This window comes from Labrus bergylta, chromosome 1, assembly GCF_963930695.1.
Source record: "Labrus bergylta chromosome 1, fLabBer1.1, whole genome shotgun sequence".
NCBI classification, from domain to species: Eukaryota; Metazoa; Chordata; class Actinopteri; order Labriformes; family Labridae; genus Labrus; species Labrus bergylta.
Genome location: NC_089195.1, coordinates 10,950,992 through 10,973,590, shown reverse-complemented (window position 1 = coordinate 10,973,590; position 22,599 = coordinate 10,950,992). Strand labels below are relative to the sequence as shown.

At 38.9% G+C, this 22,599-nt stretch overlaps 3 protein-coding genes and 1 long non-coding RNA gene across 4 annotated transcripts; 3 read left to right on the top strand and 1 right to left on the bottom strand.

Annotated features, from left to right (window-relative positions):
* The first annotated feature begins 118 nt into the window (after positions 1-118).
* Positions 119-2,096, top strand: LOC109989540 (noggin-2-like). The gene has a single exon (XM_020641321.3). It carries the CDS (start codon positions 586-588, stop codon positions 1,453-1,455), a length of 870 nt encoding a protein of 289 aa, XP_020496977.1. The 5' UTR covers positions 119-585; the 3' UTR covers positions 1,456-2,096.
* An 871-nt stretch (positions 2,097-2,967) lies between these two features.
* On the top strand, positions 2,968-11,492 carry get3 (guided entry of tail-anchored proteins factor 3, ATPase). The gene is made up of 7 exons (XM_020641384.3): positions 2,968-3,127; positions 4,238-4,385; positions 4,924-5,072; positions 5,188-5,338; positions 5,504-5,611; positions 9,668-9,865; positions 9,979-11,492. The coding sequence occupies exons 1-7, from the start codon at positions 2,985-2,987 to the stop codon at positions 10,105-10,107; spliced, it is 1,026 nt and encodes a 341-aa protein (XP_020497040.1). The 5' UTR covers positions 2,968-2,984; the 3' UTR covers positions 10,108-11,492.
* A 1,318-nt stretch (positions 11,493-12,810) lies between these two features.
* LOC109989561 (bestrophin-2-like) lies at positions 12,811-19,187 on the top strand. The gene is made up of 10 exons (XM_020641363.2): positions 12,811-13,002; positions 13,228-13,412; positions 13,498-13,592; positions 14,456-14,689; positions 15,401-15,555; positions 15,736-15,813; positions 17,406-17,558; positions 17,668-17,748; positions 17,998-18,152; positions 18,396-19,187. The coding sequence occupies exons 2-10, from the start codon at positions 13,261-13,263 to the stop codon at positions 19,183-19,185; spliced, it is 1,893 nt and encodes a 630-aa protein (XP_020497019.1). The 5' UTR covers positions 12,811-13,002; positions 13,228-13,260; the 3' UTR covers positions 19,186-19,187.
* A 1,448-nt stretch (positions 19,188-20,635) lies between these two features.
* Positions 20,636-21,448, bottom strand: LOC136178583 (uncharacterized). The gene is made up of 3 exons (XR_010665958.1): positions 21,262-21,448; positions 21,059-21,133; positions 20,636-20,775 (listed from the first exon to the last, which is right to left on the bottom strand). It is a non-coding gene; the product is annotated as an uncharacterized lncRNA (long non-coding RNA).
* Positions 21,449-22,599: the final 1,151 nt, after the last annotated feature.

Below are 22,599 nucleotides of genomic sequence, written 5' to 3'. Positions count from 1 at the left end.
CAATCCACAAGCATCCACGAAGGGAATATACTCAGAAGCTTGTTTCCCATCTTTGCAGTCCCTCTCTAAGAGGATTTGAAGGATCTTTTGTCTCTGAGATTACCAACACAGCCTCACAAATTAAGGGTCAAACCACACATTTTTACCATTGCATTATTGCTGCAAAATGAGTGTTGCTACATAGCTTACTTCATAAATATGTTTCCTTGGTGACTGTTCAGCTATCTTCCTTTTTTAAATACAGCACACAAACTGTTGGAACAGGTTATTACTGTTGTCATTTGAGTATTTGACACATTAAATGAACTCAGACTTGTTGGATTTGTCCTGTAAGTTCTCATTGAAGTTAGCCAAAACAGAACCTTGGGAGTTTAGGTTTGCTGTGGACGTGCTCAATAATATGTCACTGTTTTTGTGATGACTCCTTCAATTTCAGCATGTTATTGATTAAAAAGCTCAAGGATGTCTGGTGTTGGGTACACCAAGATCCTGAAGCTCCCAGAGGCAAACTCATATCTAAACCGGTGAAAAGCAGAGCGGGAGGATTTAGTTCTCATTCTTGTTTCACTATCCTGACCTAAGACCATGTCAAGACTGAACTGTCTCTGGATTTATGTGTCTCTCCTCTATGGATCTGCAGTATTTTCTTCAAATATTTCAGTCCATAATCAGCTACCAAATGTGACTCTGGGTCAAGATGTGAAGGACAAAGGCATGGATTCATCATTTCTTCAGCTGAGGGTCAGTTTAACATCCTACTTGCAGCCAATCCGCCCATACACCCTGATGACAAGGACTGAAGACTACCAATACTTGCCTAAACCAAGACATCGCCGCCTGTCTCAGCTCCTGCATCTCCTGGGTTCCTCATATGATGTGTTTTGGATGTCTATAGAGCAGCCATCTGAAGGCCCTGGGGGTCAGGGTGATAAAAATTCTTTGTTGCGTGGTTTCCATCTGCCTGCCAATTTGCCCAACAAAACCACTGCCAAAGAGAAGTTTAATCTGAGTGATTCTCCAGAGTTGAAAGAGGCTGCAGCAAACCAGCATCTGAAGCTGGAGGAAGAAGCTGCAGATCTAGACCTTAACTCTTTGTCATCACATGTTGCCAAATCGGCCAGGGACTGGCTAGTACGATCAGCCACTTGTGAATTAAGCTACCAATGGGTAGATTTGGGTCCTGCTTTCTGGCCACGTTGGCTGCGGCAGACTGATTGTAAAAAATCAGATGGAGGGAAGAGTTGCTCTTTTCCTAGTGGGATGGAGTGTGTGAGAGCAAAGACATTTCACATCAAGATTCTGGCTTGGCACTGCTTTGACATCAGAGGAGACGATGGGTCGAGGAAGATTAAAGCTGACAAGTCTGATGGAAGCATTGTGATCAGGACGAAAAGATGTTTGTGGAGGCAGGTGTCTTATCCTGTGGTCACAGCTTGTAAATGTTCATGCAAATGAATGTGCTTCACACCTGGGCCAAAGAGTTCCAATCTGTAGTGTTGTCTTTATTTCTTTATTACGCTGTCATCGAGTACATGTTATTGATTAAACCATAATGTGTTGATTATTCTTCAAATCCTTAAACCTACTTCTAATCACTCAATAAACTACTTCTGATCACTCAATAAACTACTTCTGATCACTCAATAAACTACTTCTACTTCTATGTTCTCTTTTATCAAATTGTTCATATATTTTCTATATGGTGACTTTTCAAGAGACAATCTGATGACAAAGGGAGAAAAACGTCATCAGAATGATTCACAATTCTATATTTTGCTCCATGGAATCAGCTGCATAATTAGCTGCTTATCTAGTGATGAAGACGTGTACTTGCAGCTAACTCTCCAATACACACTTTACGGTGATTATTTGGTGGTAAAAGATTTCATACTTTTTGTCACACACTTGCCTCTAAGTGTAAAGAAAATGCTGTAAAATCTTTTTTAATTCCATGCAAGTTGTGTTAAGTCGTGGAAAAATCATTTGGCAATGCTTAGTGTGATTTCTGCAGTGCTTTTAGTAGACACCCAACTTCTAAAATTTATGATTGGCTTCAATGGCTTTAATGTGACACATTCGTCACACAATGTTTTTTCCTCACACATTAAAACGTCAACCTCAAACACCCCAAAATCTTGCCTTTTGTGCTATTTTAAGAATGTGACACAATAAAACATTTTGCAACATGGATGGGCTTTTTTTTTTTTATCAACTAATTTGGATACTGATATAGATATCCCAGCAAAATCCTACTGACTCAAACAGCTGGATCAAGTGTGAACAGTTCAGCCGAAAAAGGGCCGCTCTATTAAATTATACATTTATGTCCTCTGTGGGTACTTGCACAATTTCCCTTTCAAATAACACCAGTGAGGCAACTCAAAGATGACATGATGATGATTGATATTGTTAGTAATGAAAAATACAAACTTAGCTTTTTGGAGGCCGTTTTACATTGAAAGCAGCCTACAAAATGGTATTGTGAATACTATAAGGCTACTAGATTTTGTTTAGCCTTAAGATTATGTCTACTCAATAATTTCCATTTGAACAACAACGACATCACAATCAAAAAATGTTTACAAAACATCTTGTGTTGACCTATTTGTGTGCTATTTTAACAAAACATAAAAACTTTCCTCAGACAATGAACTATTTCAGCCTATTATATTATATAGTATTAATAATATTTACAGTGTATGGTTTCAGCTGTTAACGATTTACTATTCAGCTTTTACAGTTCTTTATTTGTAACACATTATGGCCACGCCATAAAAATCAGGACACATGGCAAGTTTGATATTTAACTTCATTCTCACATCCTCAATGAAATCAGCCTACTTTTACCCCCAGTCAATCGCACGCACACCATTTTTTTTTTTACAATCCTTAATTTGTCCGAGGAGCCGTGGAGGCAGCACTGACGGTACTTCCCGCCTGAGTTTTACGCACTGTACGTGAACGTTACATTGTACACAGACAAAATGGCTGCTTCAGTGGAAGACGAGTTTGAAGATGCGCCTGATGTGGAGCCATTAGAACCAACACTGAAGAATATTATAGAGCAGAAATCTTTGAAGTGGATATTTGTGGGTGGAAAGGGTGGTGTTGGTAAAACCACATGTAGGTAAGTTGAAAGGAAAAACGAATTGGCATCCCGATAATGACTGAAGCTACATCGCTAGCTAAAATAGCTTGCTACCTGTTCGTGCTGCATGGCAACATTATGTGTGTGCGGTGTTGTTGTTTAGGACCGAACATCAAAGTGACAGAGCCGGGACAGGGTTTGTACGAGGTAGATAACTGAGTTGGATTCAGGACTTAGTTACGACATGAAATAAATTCAGTGTTGACTCTTAATGAACCAGAACGACGTGTCTTCAATGACTGTAAGGGACACTTTATGAAGAAGTGTGCAGGTTGAACAGGTTCAGATGAAGAGCTTTCTAATGCCCGGGATGGGATCAGAAACTAAAACAATACGTCAATATCGACATAGATAGATAGAGCTAGCTGTAATGATCTTTAATCTTTAATACTTCATTCAATAAAATGTGGCTTTCATAAACATTGAACTAATTCAGTCAGTAAAACAAGTTAAATCACAGGTTATTTTGTTACGGTAGGCTAGTTGATCACATGTGTTCATGACTTTCTCAAGTGATTTGTTATGACATCTGACTTCCCTGTCCTGTTTGGAAAATGCAAAAATACATGCATACTTTTTTATTAGCATTAAAAAAGCTGCATATTCAAACATTAAATGCGCAACATAACTGTGAGAGTTAATAAAATCACCCATCCTGGATCATGGTCGTCCAGGATTGCAAGGAATCAGGAAGTTCACAAACAGCACTGTTTGCCCCATTATCCGTGCACACCCTGTTCTTATCAAGAAACTACATTTTGAATTGTTTGCAAAGGCATTCAGAGCAGAGAGCTTTTAAATCGTGCAATAATTTATGTGTCTGAATACCTTTTTCTTTCACTAGCTAAGGTGACCAGGCAGTTTCCTTCTGCAGGACATATTTACGTACACACTATTGCCTTATGTAGCCCAAACCATATCTTTATGTGGTGATGGTCATCAGATCTCAATGCATTTGGGTGCATTCGAACTTGTGTTGTCAAATAGTGAGGGATTGATTTGGACACTGGTTTAAACTATGTGTGGCCTGTGACAGGGCCTTGGACACTGTTCAATGCTTTACAAACCTTTCATGTGACCATTCTGCAGCTGTAGTTTGGCGGTCCAGCTTGCAGCTGTGAGGGAAAGTGTCCTCATCATCTCGACTGATCCTGCTCATAACATCTCTGATGCTTTTGACCAGAAGTTCTCAAAGGTGCCTACCAAGGTCAAGGGCTATGAAAACCTCTTTGCAATGGTAAGTAAGAACATACTAAGAAACAGGTGAGCACTCGTGTTCAGAAAGCCGCTAATGGCAGGAAATGAAGTATACACATGTATATGTAACACGCTGTTAATGGACACAGATCATCTTCATAACAGTGAACCCTTATGCACAACAACAAAACAAATGACAAACGAAAGAGCTACTGATAATTGGAATTTAAAACAAATATAATATAATGTTATGAACACTGCTTTTCCTGTTACATGTCAAAATGTCCCATCTTTAGCATATTTACCTTTACAGCAGTTCAAAAGTATTCTAAAACAAGTGTGACAAGTGAACATAAACAGAGCTGGATTTGTTTTAACAAATAGGCTTGTTTATGCTCTTGAAATTTAGTGAATGAGATCACTATCACTACAGTGTCATGAGATCAGCCGGTTCCACATCAGGACTTAAGCACAAAACATCATTGTGTAACAAATTGAGCTGCTTGAACCTTGAGGCCTTGTTAACTAAGTTACAGTTAACAATGCCCCCCGTTTGTAATGTGTTTGTTGGACTGTAGGAGATTGACCCTAGCTTGGGTGTGGCAGAGCTGCCTGATGAGTTCTTCGAAGAGGACAACATGCTCAGCATGGGGAAGAAGATGATGCAGGAGGCCATGAGCGCCTTCCCTGGCATCGACGAGGCCATGAGCTATGCAGAAGTCATGAGGTAAGAAAGACAAGGATTGCAGAAACAGTCATACCATTGTATAAGGGAATTCAAGTCTGAGCCAATGCTTAAAAGTGTTGTACTTAGTTATCACTTCTGTCTACCTGTACCTCAGGTTAGTGAAAGGAATGAACTTCTCAGTTGTGGTCTTTGACACTGCCCCCACGGGTCACACACTGCGGCTGCTCAACTTTCCCACCATTGTGGAGCGTGGTCTTGGTCGCCTCATGCAGATAAAGAACCAGATCAGCCCTTTTATTTCCCAGGTGAGGCGAGACAAGCAGATCCAGTCACTCATTGGTTGTTGACATTTATCAATTTTAAACAAGATTTGACGATTGCACCACAAATCAAGTGTTCTACATGGAAAAAAAGGACTCTGGCCAAAAACATTTCATACATGTGTTCTGTTTTTGTTACTCTGTCTGTAGATGTGTAACATGCTCGGTCTGGGTGACATGAATGCTGACCAGCTGGCTTCTAAGCTGGAGGAGACCCTGCCAGTCATCCGCTCAGTCAGTGAGCAGTTCAAAGATCCTGTAAGTTACTCTGTTGACGGTTTATTTGATTATTACAAGCACATTAAAGATGCTTTGTAATCATTTCTTGTGGTAAAGAGTTATTTGCTTTGTGAACTATCAGCTGTTCAAACCACCCTTAGTTTGTTTTTGTATCTTTGTGCGTGTGCGTGTGCGTGTGCGCGTGCGTGTGTGTGTGTGTGTGTGTCCCTGTGTATATCTCGAGCTACCACTGTTTCTCTACACATCTTTCTTACCCCTAATACAATCTAAGGTAACAGACTAGGACACAAGTATTACGCCGTTGAAAAATCAACTTGAATGTACAAAGACTGACGGCTGAGCTTTGTTACTGTGCTGTTGTGGAATCACAATCTGAAAAGTGCTAGAAAGACTGTGGGATCTATAATAGTTTTGATTTGCATTTGTCATTGTGGATAGTAAAAATAGCATGATCAGGTGGAGGAAAGGAAAAAAAAATCCATTCAGGTATATGCAGAGAGAAGAAGCATTATGTGTTTTCCGCTTTCCATCTACTTAATATCACTGTTGCGTTGTATCTCTCTCGACATGCAGACCTTTCTACACTTTGTGCATTTATGTAGTGTGGCTGTGTTGCACGTGTGATGCAGTGTTGAATCATCTCATCCCCTCCCCTTACTCCATTCTACAGTGATGAGATACTGTAGTATTTTGTAAAGATGGGACCGATAAGATCTTATCGAGTCTAATATTGAAGTAATTTACGTATTCCATATTGTACTCAGGGCGCCGATCCACATCACTGATCAATGAATATGGTTGGGCAATTTAAACAGTCTCACTTTGACTGTAAGAAGTGCCCACAATTTATCTTGTGGGCATGACGACTCTCAGACGAGTTGAAACAGCTCCGTTCATATACTGTATCAAAAAGTACAATTCTTACACTTCAGTTTAAAAGATTTAATTTGAAAAACCTGACAGTTGTTGCTGCTTCCTGTTTGTATGTGAAGCCAGCACAATGCAGTGCAATGCTGGGTTTACTACAGCTTTGTGTAGCCTTTCCAACAACAACAATTATTACATTATTAGTTATAATGTAAAAATATCAGTATCGGTACATATGTATGGATATCGGATCACAACTGAAAAAAAGTGGATCGGTGCATCTCTAGTATTTTGACTGAGAGTGTCCATAGCACAGTCAATTTCCATGTTAAAATATTGATTGATTGATAACTACAACCCTTCTTAACAAATTGTCTCCCGTCAGAGCTTGACTGCATTAGTAGTCAGGTGTTTTGGGAAAGCTGACTACATTTTGTCCTGATGATAAGGTGTCATGTTTTCTTCATTAAAGGAGCAATATGTAAGATATCTACTCTATGAAATCATAAAATGACCTTACTATATCATTTGACATTGAGGAAACATGCTATGTTGAAGTGTTGGTGTCTGAAAACAGTGCAGCAGCCACTATGTCCTCCTAAATTTCACTTCAGATTAGGAATGTTCTGTATTTGTTTTTTTTGTTTTTTAAGTCACCCCAAAGTGTTTAAGTGAGAAAAAACCCATAATCTCATCATTTACTTCCTTTTGTTTTTCCTTTTTTGCTTCAGCCTTAACATAATTAAAACATATGGAGTTGTATCCTATTGTTTGACACCTTTTGGGCAGTTACTAAGGAAGTTACTAACTTCATACATCATCGTAATAGATGCATGCGCACGTGTTGTTGAAGGATGCAAATGGATGAGATTAGTTTAGTTTATTTGCACATTATTTGAAAGAACAGTCAAACAGAAAATTAAAACAAATAAAAGATAAAACGCAGGTGAGGTAGAAACCCATGAGGGCTTATCTCAAAACCTCACCTTAAGAGATTAAACAAAGTTAAAATAAAATACAGTAAAAATAACAAATTAAGAATATTTACTATCACAAATAAAATTTACCCAATTGAAAATTACATACAAACATTGAAAGCATAAAAATAGAGCAAAACAGGACATACAGTATGTAGACAATATAACAAAATCAGGACTATTCACTACTAATCTTTCTGAGATCAACACATTTCTGAGTCTCAATTTGTATCTAGAAAAAGACAAAAAATCATAAATGAATGAAGTAAATAATTGTTCCATAATTTGACTCCACGGTATCATTATTGAGTACTGTCCTCGAGATGTATGACACATTGGTAGGTATGGGTTATTGATTTGTCTAGTTGAGTAGTAATTCACTTGAGAATTAAAAATGAAAAATGCTTTAAAGCTTTCTGGCAAGTTTGCACTCATGTGTTTAACTTTAAAAATAAAGCTACTTATGTGAAGAATATTAATATCAAAAATTGTCAATATGTTACACTTCAGAAAAAGAGGGGAGATTGACTTGGAAAAAGTTGCCATTCTGACAAAACGTTTCTGGAGTAATAGAATTTTATGAAGATATGTTTGGAAAGTGCTGGCCCATACAATATTACAATAAGTAAGATACGGATATATTAGGCTGTAATATAATGTTGAGATACAACAAGAGTGTAAAAAAAAAAAAAAAAAACACAAATCTTTCTAATAATCCCCAGAGATTTTGTAACCTTGCTTCAGACAAAGCTGATGTGATCTTTCCATTTAAGTTTCTCATCAATTAAGATCCCTAAGAATCTTGTTGATGTTACTCATTTCTTCATCATTTATATACAATTTCACCATTTCAGAGTTATATTTCATTTTTCCAGAAAATATCATGAAGTTAGATTTTTTTCACATTTAAACCATTTTGAATATGCAAGAAGGCCATTATTTACTTCATTCATGAGTTCTGACAATTTTTTATTTGAGACAAGTAAATTAGTGTCATCTGAAAATAATAATGGGCATATTGTGTTAGATACTGTTGCAAGATCGTTAATGTATATGAGAAACAGTAACGGTCCTAAAATGGACCCTTGTGGGACCCCACACTGTATCATAGTTCTCTCAGACTCTACTCCATTTATGTTGACATACTGCTGTCTGTTATATACATAATTACTGAGCCACTTCAGGACATTTCCATTAAATCCATATCTATATAGTTTAGCTAGTAAAATTTCATGATTTACAGCATCGAATGCTTTAGAGAGATCCAGAAAAATACCACATGAAAACTCTTTCTTTTCTAATGCAGATGGAATCTTGTCCACTAGTTTGAATAGGGCCATATTAGCAGAGTGATTTTTTTCAGAATCCATACTGGTGTTCATACAGTATATAATGCTTGTTCAAATGTTTGAGGATGCGTTTATATACTAGTTTTTCTAATATTTTGGAAAAGCATGGAAGAACTGAGATGGGACGGTAGTTTGTAAAATGTCCTGGATCACCCGATTTTAAAAAGTGAAATAACCTTTGCCAGTTTAAGATCAGAAGGAACAGTACCAGTTTCCATGGACATCGTAAAAACATGCAACAGCGGTTTCAATATTGATCTTTTTTACCTGTTTAACAAGGGTTGCACTAATGCCGTCATGTCCCGGGGCAGATTGTTTTAGCTCTATAATAGTGTCATTTATCTCATTACAGTTAAGAGGTTCAAACGAGCAAAATGATGGAAAGCTACCTCTGATATAATCGGTTGGACTTTCATTTGTGTTTCCAAACTGCTTAGAGATGGAAGTTCCCACATTCACAAAAAACTCATTGAATTTGCAAGCAACATCGAAACGACTTGTGATGGATGTTTTCCCATCAGAAGAACTAAGCGGAAAATTTGTTGATGGGTTTTTCTTTTGGAGTAGCTGATTTATAATTTTCCATGTAGCTTTGATGTTCCTTGCAGAATTCTTGAACTGCTGACTGAAAAAGCTTTTCTTGGCTACTCTATGAAGATGATTATATTTATTCTTATACAATTTATAATTTTCTTGATTACATATAGATAGTACAAATGCTCTTGTGATACTGATTTAACCAGCTAGAACTTGGGTGGCGATGAAGTCTTAAATGTATGGAAAGGGTTCTAAAACGGTATTTGAATTAACTGAAGTATTTCTGCATAAACCATTTTATGTGCTCTGACTTCTCACTGCCCCTCTTTGCTTACATCCATCAGGAACAGACCACCTTCATCTGTGTGTGTATTGCGGAGTTCCTCTCTCTGTATGAAACAGAGCGTCTGATCCAGGAGCTGGCCAAGTGTCGCATCGACACACACAACATCATTGTGAACCAGCTGGTTTTTCCTGACTCAGACAGGCCGTGTAAAATGTGTGAAGCCCGCCATAAAATTCAGTCCAAGTATCTAGACCAGGTGAGTCATGGGTCACTGATTTCTTTCTGTATGGTCCCATTTCAGCTGCTTTGTTTTCATCTAAAGTCCCATGTCTTTGTCATTATTTTTTATTTTCTGACCTCTCCATACAGATGGAAGACCTTTATGAAGATTTCCACATAGTCAAGTTACCGCTGCTGCCCCATGAAGTGCGAGGTGCTGACAAGGTCAACACGTTCTCAAAACAACTTCTGGAACCCTACAAACCCCCAAATAAATGATCTCCCTTCGTACAGGATGACCCCTACAGACCACACCAATACTATTAATATTCACCTCTTCTGAGCCCTCCCCAACCAGCCTCAAATCCTGCAGTACCAACCTCAAGTTTATCCACTCAGTCCTCAGCCTATCATCCAAAGCAGAGCACTGCTACAGCAAGAGACACGTCGTCATTGAAGGGGAGCTGATGAAATCACACATTAACATAACCTGCTCTAATGTAAGAGAAAGGAGACGGTACAAATTAGTGCTGCTTTGCTGTGTTTACCTTCTTTGTCATTCATATCCTCTGTGTGGCCGTTGTACGATTCCTTAAAAAGCATCAAAGCATTTAACTTTTTCTCTACAAAAAGTATCCTCTTCCTCCCCTTCTTTCATCCTGCGCAGTGTCTAGCCTGAGTTGTGAAAGCAAAATGTTAACAGTGAAGGTGCTTTGAATTTCAGGATTAAACTGCTTTCAGATGTTGATGTATGTAAATGACTTGTTTTCCGGTGTGGTTTGGTGGCTGTCTTTTCTCTAGTTTGATTTTTGACTGAGGTTACTTAAATATTCTATTCAATCTCAAATCAGAAATTGACATGATTCTTATTAAAGGTTTAGTTAGTGATGGCTAAAATGAGCGTTTACTTCAAAAACAGGGCCAAAAAACAACAAATGATTGTCCCAAGACATTAATTCCCAACCATGACCATCCTTATAGTGCAATAAATAAAACAAGAGCAGTCTGAATTCTGTTTTTAGCATATGTCAAAACCAGTTCACTAAATCTAACTCTTTATCTTGGTGTGAATGCAGTAACTTATTGTCAGGTTTGTTTATGTACAATTGGAATGTTAAATTCTATGGGATGAACTTGACAGTCTCTGTTTTAGTGCACTATTGCTACTTCTGGTAGTATGTGACTAGAAACAGCTTGAGTTTTTGAGATTTTAAAGGCAAATGTGTGACATGACTCTTGATACTGAGTGACTTAATTATTTTTTGCTGACACATCTAAACCCTGGTATCAGATTCCTTTACTTACTCTTTAACATTATCTGTCCATCCTGTCATCACAAACTATATTGGAAAACTATTTAAAACATTGGTAGCCTTATGTAGTGCATTGTGAATAAAGAATATATTGAATGTTGCTTGGAACAAATGAATGATGATTTCAAGGAAAGTCAAAGCATCTTTTCCTAATTGATTGAGTACTGGTTTGTGACTGGCTCGCCAGATGCCTCATTATCCTCCAGCAGAAACATTCAAATGACCGGTTGATACGCAAGAAAAACACATGTATCCCCTCTGGTTATGATTGCTTTTGAGACCATACAGGAAACTCTTTTTAATGGATTTAGTTTCAATTTTGTTGTATTAATTAAACAGACTTGCTTTAGATGATAGCGTTTTGTTGTCATTCCTTTCATCTATACACTGCTTATTTCCAACAAATCAAATTAACTGAGGAGAAAAAAAATGAAACTAAGTTTGTTCAGTTATCAAACTGACCAGACTGCAGAAAGTCTCTTTGAGAGGACAAAGGCTGCCTTAATAACCCACTCTGAAGTTAAGGAATACCCTTTGTTTTAAATCAAACCTTCATTTGATCAAGATTGTATTAAATGTAACATAAGTGGACAGAAATACACTGTAAAGGCGATTTGTCATAGTTACTTAGTGTAAAAGTTGTAATTACTAGATATATATATTTTTTATCTCAAATAATATAACATTTCCCCACTTTTATGTTTCAGATACACCCAATAATATGAGTCAAAAATGAATACCTTATAATAAAGTTGACCCAAGTACAAATATATAAGAAAAAAATAACATCTGAAGTTCTTCAGCATTACAGTTTGCAGCCCTGAATTAAAAGGAAAATCAAGTTAAGTACAGTGAACTTAAATATTACCAGTTAGTGTTCAGGTAAGCTCTGTCGGTTTTGAATGAATACAATATCGCAAATTCAGCCCAGACATAACGTTTTTAAGTGCTAATAGCTAGTTTTAAATTTTGTGTTCATTTTTACTTTTTTCTTTCTTTTTTTTTTTTTTTTTTTACAGTGTATACTACAGCTAAAACTGAGCCACACTTTATGGGTTTTTATGGCCCCTGCGACCACCGGATGCTTAAATTATCAAACAAGTTATTTGGAAGTCTTTGACTCGTGAATAAAAAGTTCCCTTTTGAAAAAGATGCCTTGGTGGGTAATCGCAAGGTGAACAAATAGGGCTGTAAAGACCCACTGGCATTTGTTTCTAGTTAAAGAAGAAGAAGAAGAAGAAGAAGAAGAAGAAGAAGAAGAAGAAGACAAAGTGACAATAAAGCATTTTACGCCCACTGGGTTGCCTAAGTGAAGGGTAGCCTATAGGCAGTCTCTTTGGTCGTTATTTAAGCCGCAACATGTAGCCTATATAAACTTGTAATCGGGAGATTGGTTGTTGTTTTCATATCACTTAACACGAAAGTTTGCCATGCTCCACTTGCTCCTGTTTCATAATCTCTACTGTACTATACGGTCCTGTGCGCTCCTTGTGCCCCGGCACTGCGGCCTGTCGCTTGTGGTCCATCACTGAGCCGCGCTGTCCCGGTCGGGGGCCGCGCTAACGAGCTCCTCCTCCTCGTTTTGGGGATTTACCCCGGGGCGCACTGACCACTGGACGCACCGAGGAGGCTCCGAGGATTACTGCCATGCAACCAACCGAGCCTCAAGTTAACGGAGCTGACGCCATGGGATATCAGAGTTATGAGCTCTTTGTAGAAACACCACTGGTAAGCACATACAGCAGCTCAGAGAGCAATACACTGATCAGTGAAAATGTGAATCCACTTCTCCAGTGGTGCCAATTACGCACAGTAGTACGCTGAGCAATTGGAATACCATCAAGAAAGACCACGGCAAAAGGTAAGGAGAAATTAATTTAACATTATTTATTGAAAAACAATATAAAAGTGTGTAATTCCACACTATGTAATTACACGGTGTTATTATATCTGTGTAAGAAATGAAGTTCTAAATAACTAGAAAACTGTTTTAGATTGTTAAAGGAACAATTCATGGCCTCAATTCAACTTCTCACTTCAGGTGTCACAGGACAACTGTTGATCTTTTTCCTTTTTCTACCTACAGCTCTTTTATTGACGACCCACCTGGCTGTTACCAATGACTGTCACATACACAGCCAGGGTTGCAAATGCCCGTTTTTGTGGCTTCTCCAAGCTGCTTTTGGCCTGGAAAGGCAGCATCTACAAGGTGCTGTATAAAGAGTTCCTGGCTTTCTTCGCCATGTACACCGCTATTAGCATCACGTACAGGTAAGAATGAAACGCCAGCTTCAGGACTCGTTGGCTGCTTACACATTCATTTACAAATGACTGCATATCGCTTTTACTCTTTTAGATCTTTCCTGTATGATGACCAAAAGAGGTATTTTGAAAAGTTGGCAATTTATTGCAACCACTATGCCAGTCTCATCCCCATGTCGTTTGTATTGGGTAAGCATTAATTATGTCCTTGTCATCCTTTGGATGATAGAAACAGAGTGTGCTATAGTTTGCCATGGATCTTTGTTTAATGCGATGTTTGCATGTTTGACTTTGGGACTGTATGGATGGTTATGACTCTCTATATGCCACAAACTTTCCATTGAAAGGATCTTTAGCTCAAAACCATTTTTGTATTAGGCATATGAATAATTTTAAAGATTTATTTTTGGGCTTTTTGTGCCTTTATTTGAGAGATAGGACAGTGGATAGAGTCAGAAAGCAGGGAGAGAGAGAGAGTGATGAATGACATGTGGGAGCCACAGGTCGGATCCGAACCTGGGCCGCCCGCTTGGAAGACTACAGCTTCCATACATGGGGCGCGCGCACTAACCACTGCACCACTGCACCACTGCACCACCAGCGCCCCAGGCATATGAATAATTTCACCGTGTATGATGACAAATTTAGCATTTAGACTACTGATAAGTTTGGATCTTGCTTATGGCTGAGGTTCATGCCAAACCTATCATTTAGGATACCAAAAAAAAAAAATCTGGGCAGGATTTCTATCAAAATGCATTTGGGCATGTAAATCAACTCAAATACTTCCCAAATGGTGAACATATACAGATTGGGATAAAGAATATCTTACAATATTGACTGTCTTATAAATCATTTTGGCTCAATAACAGAAGTTATGTGACAGTTAAGCCTAGGCCTTTTATTTTTCATTTTGCTTTGGGTTTCGTTAGACTCACACAGGAAGCACAGGTTTATACGTAACAACAATTAAAAACACCTAAAGCACCCACATCTGATTTGAGCTCCAGAGTAACCTTGGTGTCTCCTCTGCACCTGGATGCGCTTTGCAGGTTTCTATGTGACCCTGGTGGTGAACAGGTGGTGGAACCAATACAGCAGCATCCCGCTCCCTGACAGGCTCATGTGTGTCCTGTCAGGGGGCCTGCAGGGAAGCGACGAGCGAGGCCGCCTGCTGAGACGAACCATGATGAGATATGCCAGTCTGTCGGCTCTGCTCATCCTCCGTTCCGTCAGCACGGCCGTATTCAAACGTTTCCCTACCATGGACCACGTGGTGGAGGCTGGTGAGTAAACACGATGACAGGGGGGATGGGGTGGACAATCCTCAGCTAGAGAGTGAACTATGGTCTTATACAATTGTGCAAGGAAGTTTTTATGAACAAAACTTGAGATGAATAGTGAATAATGCTGTTCGCGTTCTCTCTGTCATATTTAAAAAAATGTATGTTTAAAATGTAACATTATCTTTTTTTCACGTTCCACTCAGGAGAATTGATAGGAAGTGTTGAAAAAAGAGTGATGTGTGATCGGTCACACATTCATGTCATTAGTGTGTGCTGTTTCCTGTCTTGTACATTCACTACTCCAGAGATAGCAGGAGAAATCACAAGGACAAGAACACCCTGAATTATCTTGAGATAAAGGTTTATCATGCTGTAACAGGAAGATAAGACGCTGGTGTCCCAGCCTCTCTCCACTCTTTTCTAAATGAGCTGTGTTTTAACTTTTGAAAGGTTTTAAAAGGTTTCCAATTACATAGCATATTAAAATAAGCTTTTTTTTTGTAACTGACTGAGCTATCGTGTGTTTTCATAGCTAATTTTATTGATGTCCACTTACTAATTAATGACTCATTTTGTATTACACTTCAAGAAAAGATTTTTCCAACTAAATGATGAATCATGCATAAGTTTGAACCAGTGCCCCTTTCTTTCTGTGAATCATAATCTATAAAAGAACCTGAGGTGTGCCATATCTATGTGCTGTTTGATCAGGATTCATGTCGAGAGAGGAAAGAAAGAAGTTTGAGGGTCTTCATTCTCCTTATAACAAATACTGGATCCCCTGCGTTTGGTTCACCAACCTGGCAGCTGTGGCTCGCTGCGAGGGCCGGATCAAAGACGATCACACGCTCAAACTACTCCTGGAGGTGCAACATTATACGCTAACAAACACATACACATGTTAGAAACTAAACATATAGAATTACAGTTGTGGGTGTTTTGATTAAAATTCTGATTTAGATGTCAATTCAACAAGATTTAAAAATAGAAGACAAGAAGAAATGCTGAGAAGTGACCTCAGAAAGTCTCTCTTTGTGTACCAACAGGAGCTAAATGCATTCAGAGGAAAGTGCAGCATGTTATTCCACTACGACATGATCAGTGTTCCCCTAGTCTACACTCAGGTAAGTGCCCTCCTGCTTGAGATATTACTTAGTTACACACTACCGTAAACATATATTTGATCATATTGTCATCTTCAGCTTTAGGCTGATGTAGTTATTCTAATGTTTTGTTATTTTTTACATTGGGACCACAGACATGTGTTATCTCTTCTATGCTTTTTTTCTCATTAAAAATAGATACAAACAAAAAGTTCCTCTTATGAGCTTTAAAGTGTGTAGAGCTGCATTGTCCTTTCAGTAAATAGTTGTTTTAAGTATATGGTATGATAGTTATGCTATTTAAAAAAATATATTATTTATGTTAAAAACGTAGGCCCTGAAAGACCGAAGCCTTCTAGGTTCTAATAGCATTATGAATACTTTATTTGTGATGAATAATGTATTTTCTATCAGTTTACAATTTGCTCTGGTTATTTATACTCAGGGACGGAATGGGACTCATTTTCAAACTGAGAGTGTCACAGCTCAGACCAGCCCACTGGAGAATTTGAGCCTTACTAGTGTATTAGTCTGAAATAGGTGCACTATTCTCTTCAACCTTGTTATTTATCACATTTCTAAAAATCAAATTTCAATTTCGATGCACGTGAGTACAAGTTCCCAACTAACATTTCTTTGAACAAATTCAGTAATGTTGAAGATGATCTATGTAGTTTCGGTAGAGAAATGTAAAAGTTTTACAGATTCTGTGGTATAACTCTATACACAAACTGTCCTCAGAGGAAACTTTGGTCCCTGTAACACTGTTTGAAGATAAAAAGCTATGCGAGACGTTACAGTGGGTGGTCCGCAACAGTGAAACAGTAACTCTCCTGGTGACTTTTAAGCTCCAAACAGTGTCCAGGGACCCTTTTTTTTTCTTTGAATAAAGTTTGTGTATTCAGTTCAGAAAATATAGCATAGAATTGTTTCCCTTCTCCAACTTTCAAATTTCACAACCAAAATTCCATAGTGCACCTTTAAGTCATAATAAAGAAATAATCAACCTAAATTCTGAAATCAATTTAATGCACTAATGTGTGCCTTTTAGTCTTTTTTCCTTTTTTGTGTTTTTTTTCTTCAAATCTCTTTACAGACACATCTCACAATAAAACATGCATGTATTTTAATACTTATAAACATGCCGATGCAGCTCTATCCGTCTCTGTCTTTCTGCATTTCCCTTTATCCCACTTATCCCAAGCTCAACACGGTTTCAGCAGATTGCTGTTCAACATGAGTCTGGTTTTGCTCGAGGTTTCTGCCTCTTAAAGGAAGTTTTTTCCTCACCGTTGTAACTTTGCTTAACACTGCTTAGTGCTGTGCTCATAATGTATTAATGTTGTGTCTTTGTAGATAATATAACAATGAGTTATTGTACCTAATCATGCACCAGAAGTCCTGTAAAGACACATCTTTACAAGTTGCACTGGAGAAAGAACAGGAGAAAATATAATTATTAGAAGCTGAATTCCATTTTGCTGCTTTAGTTTTTCTGAATGTGTCATCTGCATACTGATTAACTGTCACGCTGAAGGCTGACTGGAACACTGAAATAGACCTGAGAGACCTGACAGAAAAAAAAATAAATACTGACTCAATTCCTCCCACAGGTGGTGACTTTAGCGGTCTATAGTTTTTTCTTGGTGTGTCTAATTGGTCGTCAGTTCCTGGACCCCAGTCAAGGCTATCCAGGTCATGACCTGGACCTTTACATTCCCATCTTCACTCTGCTACAGTTCTTCTTCTATGCTGGGTGGCTAAAGGTCAGAAGGATGGTCACATATTGTATGTTTTGATATCAAAGCACAATTCAAAGATAGCAGTAAGACATAGCAGTGATTTATGAAAATCTGTCTCCGTTGTGGTTTGAAGGTAGCAGAGCAGCTGATTAACCCCTTTGGAGAAGACGATGATGACTTTGAGACCAACTGGCTGATAGACAGAAATTTCCAGGTTTTTTTTTTGTTTTCTGTCCTCCCTTATTTTAAAGTTGTTATAAGATTCCCTCTTTGCGTATTTGTTGAAACGTCTTCCAAGAAAAAGTCACTAAAAAAACATCTGCCATATTGAGATCCAATATGAGTATTGTGAGATTATATTAGGCACTGTAAAACCTTTTACCTTGTTCCACTTAATCATGATTTTTTTATGTCAAATCTAACTTTCCCTATGCTTTCCACGTGGATACTTTAATCTCCACAGGTGTCTATGATGGCGGTGGATGACATGTATGGAGATCTGCCGATGATGGAGAGAGATCGCTACTGGAACGACTCCAACCCCAGACCCCCCTACACTGCTGCCACTCTGTTTGTCCTCCGCAAACCCTCCTTCCAGGGGTCCACTTTTGACATGGCGTGAGTTTCTGGAGTTTACTTTCTCACACAGCAGTCCCTCGTCTTGTGACTGTGACACTTTCAGTTCGAACCACCCTGATTGGTGGGGAAATTTTGGTGATGAAAGTCAAAAATAATTTTGCTGTGATACAATAAGTGCTACAATAAGTGAAATAATTGTGGTTGAGTAAAATGTCTAAAGACAAAATCTGTCAAGCAAAGGTAACAGTGAAAGTAAAATTGCTTAACATATTTTTTTTACAGAATCCCTAAAGAGGAGATGCACTTCCAGCCTCTGGAGGACATAGCTGAGAACCTGGAGGAGTCAGGCAGTCGTCACCCCAACATGGCCCTCTTCAATCGTTTACTCGGCGCGGCCCCCTCTCCCACCGGTCTCATGGGAGGTGCTCTGCGCCGCACCTCAGCACAACTCCAGAGGCTACGCCACTCTCCCAGCATCGATCAATGCACCAGCGATGATGATGATGACAATGAAAGTGTTAAAATAGGTAAAGGTGGGTCTCTTCCCTCAGGGTTGGGACAGGACACTCAGAGTACTATCTGCAGTTTCAGGGATGAAAAGAACCCCACCACACCTCTGCTGGACATTCAGTTTGGGTTGGAGCAGGAGAGCCAAGAAGGGCACCCAGTCGTAAATGAGAAGACGGAGGTGACAGGAGTGGAGGAGAGGATTCATGAAGAGTGGGAGATGATGGTGGAAAGAGAAAATGAAGATAATTTAAGTGAGGGTACCCAAGCTATGTCACTGCTACCTCCACCCCCCCAGTTCTCCAGACCAACACCCATTCGACCAGTATCTGCAATCTCTTCCTTAACCTCCCGTCAGCCCTCTGCCTTCCTGTTTCATCCATCTGTCCACTCAAGTTTGGAGCACTGCAGCTCCCAGCCAGCTATCAACCAAAACAGGGCTGTGCCCACCATTCCTAGACCCCCATTTGGTGGAAGCAAAATGTCTTTCCTCACAGTGCCATCGTATGATGAACCTCAGCGTTTCCGCAGCGTGAGCATGGGGTCAGAGCTCACTGGGTCTTAAGGCTGTGACCACATATCTGTATTTGATGACATGGGGAGAAAAAAAAAGAGGAAAGTCCCTGTGAAGTCTTGACTCATTCAAACCGTGAAACTTGATTCAGAGCACATTTTCACGTATGTAGTTAGTGTTTGATATGTAACTGTGCTTCCACTGTTACTCTGAATTTGCAGCACTTTTGAAGCAGAAGGTAATCATTTTTTGATACTAAAAATAGACGTTCTCACAGCTGTGGTTAACGTTATTTTCAGTGAGCAATAGTTTCTCATTTTTCCAATATAACCCCCCCCTGATGATAAGTGACGTAAACTTTGCTGAATTAATCTGATCTGCGAGGAAAGTTTTACATTTGAAGGCACTTGAAATGAATATGCAGACATTATATGCAAGATATGTAGTTTGTGCTTAGCCTCGCTTAGCACAATGACTGGAGACATAGGGAGATTTACCTCCAACCTTAAAAGAAGAAAGTGACTCCAAGAGTTTATTTTTTTTTAAATCTTGTATCTTTGTGGCTATAAACTATAGTAAACGACAGAATCACATTTGATTAGTTTAAAACTATGAGCCTGACAACATCACCATTGATGAGCTTCCTCATAAAATCCTCCATAGTACGGTCACTTTGGAGGATTTTATGAGGAAGCTGGTTGAGTCAATATGCTAGTTTATTTTTAGTAAATCTAGGTGCTCATTCAACCACAATGCTTTTTTACTTGTGTTGAAAAATATAGAAAATCAACAATATTGATGGCAAAGCAAGGCTAGGCATATCCCCCTACTTTCAGTCTGTGTGCCAAGCTTGGCTAAAACTGTATTTGTCAAAAAATAATTTCTGGTTTCCAGTTCTCCTCACATTATATTTCAAGATAAAGATACACTGTGTGCTACCATCGAAGCATGTATTGGCACTTTAGCAATAACCCAATTAATATGGTGCAAACATTAAGACAAAATAGCTGTTTCCCACGTCTACTTTACTATCTTTGATAGGCTAACTGTTAAATAAAGAATTTCTAATGCAATCTTTTCTGTATTTTCAAAAACTTTATTTAAAAAACGGTTGCATGAAATCTCTGTTCCAGCACATCCGTTTTAATTATGAATCATTAATGAATTACATTTTTTTTCCATATAACAAATTGTTTTTTCATGCTTTGAGAAACAAGGAAACACGTGAGCAAATAAGCTTGAAATCATGCTATTCTTGAAAAACATTCAGCTATAGTACATATAAAAAATGTATTTGAAATAATTCTTACTATGAGTATCAAATACCATTGAAGTACCAGCATTAACCAACAGGGGGAGATAGCAGCAAACCAACCAAAGCTCACACAGTGAAGGCCTTCGTAAATGAAACACAGGCAGAAAAATCACACTTTCTTAAACAGTCTTGCTCTCCATTCTGCCCATGTCTAGGCTGCACTCCTCCATTTTTTTTCCTGCAGATGGAGACCCCTACCTGGGCTGCAGCCGGTAGGAGAGCGCCCTCCTGGCCTGTGTTGACTGTCTCTGCTTGGATAGGAAAGACTGAGCAGGGCCTGCAACTCTGGAGCACTCACATAGACTATGCTGCTGCAAAGCTGAAGACTGCAGGAGGAAAAACCCACTGTCAGCTTTTTGTAATAACAGTGGACTGATACCTGCTATTTCTTAAATGAACCACTTGTGGATTACAGTGTTTGAATTTGTCTGAAATGTGTGATTGATTCTGATTTAGCATGTTCATATTATTGAAAGACATAATGGGAATATTGTTGGCACTTCAAATATTTCTAACTTTCATCTATTTCTGGAAAACAGTTCCTAACTCAAACTGATTAAAAGTTTTAGGGGACAAATTTGTAAAGGATTGTCTTCCTTGTGTTCTTACCATACTTTGCCAGGCTGTAAGTATAAGTTTCTCCTCTTCTTCGTGTCCCGGCCTTGTGTTTTCTCCCTGTAGGTCCTGGAGCAGTTACATTTGGTAAGTATTTTAGTCTTTCACCAAATCAATCAACCACATTGAAATGACATAAACGAAACACCAAAGAATTACCCTCAAATATAACACAGTCTGGACATACACATTGTCACCTCTGGAGCAGCTGGCGTCTCTAAAGGCCTTTCAAATGGTCTGGCCTTCTTGTTGCTGGTCATTATTTTGCAGATGAATCCAAACCGAACATAAGCAAAGAAATGTTTGCGTGGCTGGCTGACTTGTGCACTACAGCCCCCTGACCTGCCCCGTCTGTGTGCGACTCAGTGCTGCTTCTGGCTGTGTTTTGCAGCGGAGGCCCTGGTTTTGTTGTGTGTCAGACAGAACAATGTGGAGAGGTGCTGCAGGCTTATGTGCTCTAGCTACTTGCCAAAGTGAAAGATGCCATCCTGCTGATTCGGGCAGAATCACTGTTTGGCAGTCATTCACCGGGATGGGGTCTAGTAGGTGAACATGATAATAGACATGGCAAATGTTCAAAATGTAGTTAGTAAAGTTAATTTCACAGAGTCCTACAACATCAACATCATAATCTTATAAGCCAATAGAAAAGTATGTCAAGAAATTAACTATTTCTTCCTTTGGTTTCATCATGGCGTTTCCACAAAGCTCTGAGTTGGTATTACACTTGTTTGTCCGTTTAACTGAGTCATTACCAGTTTAAGTCTGTCAGAAATGCTGTGTTTCCCCTAATAATCACTTGGCCATCATCAAAGGACACCAGTATCAGTATACAGAATCATTCAGCATCAAGCGACAGAGAAAATGCTTGGCGACACTAGTGGTTAGCTTTCTCTTGGTGCTCTCTGGTTTCCTGTCTCCAAGAGTTGGTTTATGAAGTTCAACCCATTCCAGTCTTTGTGCTGGCTTCAGGGGAAATGTGGTTTATGTTTCTGTCATTAAGTGTGAAAACACAAGTGTGGGGGAGGATTTCAAAGAAGTGTGTCTATGTGCATGTTTCTCTGGAACCAGGAGCTCTGAGGTCAGAAGGCAGCCTTGTCGAAACTTTCTAAAAACAAGACACACATCTGTTCTTCACCTCCTTGTAAAATAAATGATCCAACCAGCTTACTACATTTGATGCTTGTTTGCATTGCAAATGTGTGCATATGTGTTCGCATCTACTTCAAAAAGTTTATACGTAGGCAAAAGGGCTTATACTGCAAGGCGTGCTTTCACTTTGTGGATAGGAAATGATACGGAAAAGTTCAGCAAAACAGTAAAACGTAAATGTGGGAAGAAATAGGAACTTTCCAAGACAAGTTTCTTGGAATCAGCCTCTTCTGAAACCCTGTGAATGTTTACTCTGTTATGAAAGAGATGCAGATCACAAGGCCACGAATGACACATGAAGCGACAAAGATTCCTGTTAGTTAGAAGGGCCTGAACATCTGTTGTGAAAGCTCCCTCCTATTGCTGTAGTTTTCAGAGCTGCA

Bases quoted from the DNA above. Each gene is read 5' to 3' on its own strand.
- LOC109989540 (XM_020641321.3), top strand. From the start codon at position 586: ATGTCAAGACTGAACTGTCTCTGGATTTATGTGTCTCTCCTCTATGGA.
- get3 (XM_020641384.3), top strand. From the start codon at position 2,985: ATGGCTGCTTCAGTGGAAGACGAGTTTGAAGATGCGCCTGATGTGGAG. The intron at 4,386-4,923 runs GTAAGTAAGAAC...GTTGGACTGTAG, and splicing joins ATGAAAACCTCTTTGCAATG to GAGATTGACCCTAGCTTGGG. The intron at 5,339-5,503 runs GTGAGGCGAGAC...CTCTGTCTGTAG, and splicing joins TCAGCCCTTTTATTTCCCAG to ATGTGTAACATGCTCGGTCT.
- LOC109989561 (XM_020641363.2), top strand. From the start codon at position 13,261: ATGACTGTCACATACACAGCCAGGGTTGCAAATGCCCGTTTTTGTGGC. The intron at 17,559-17,667 runs GTCAGAAGGATG...TGTGGTTTGAAG, and splicing joins TCTATGCTGGGTGGCTAAAG to GTAGCAGAGCAGCTGATTAA. The intron at 18,153-18,395 runs GTGAGTTTCTGG...TTTTTTTTACAG, and splicing joins GGGTCCACTTTTGACATGGC to AATCCCTAAAGAGGAGATGC.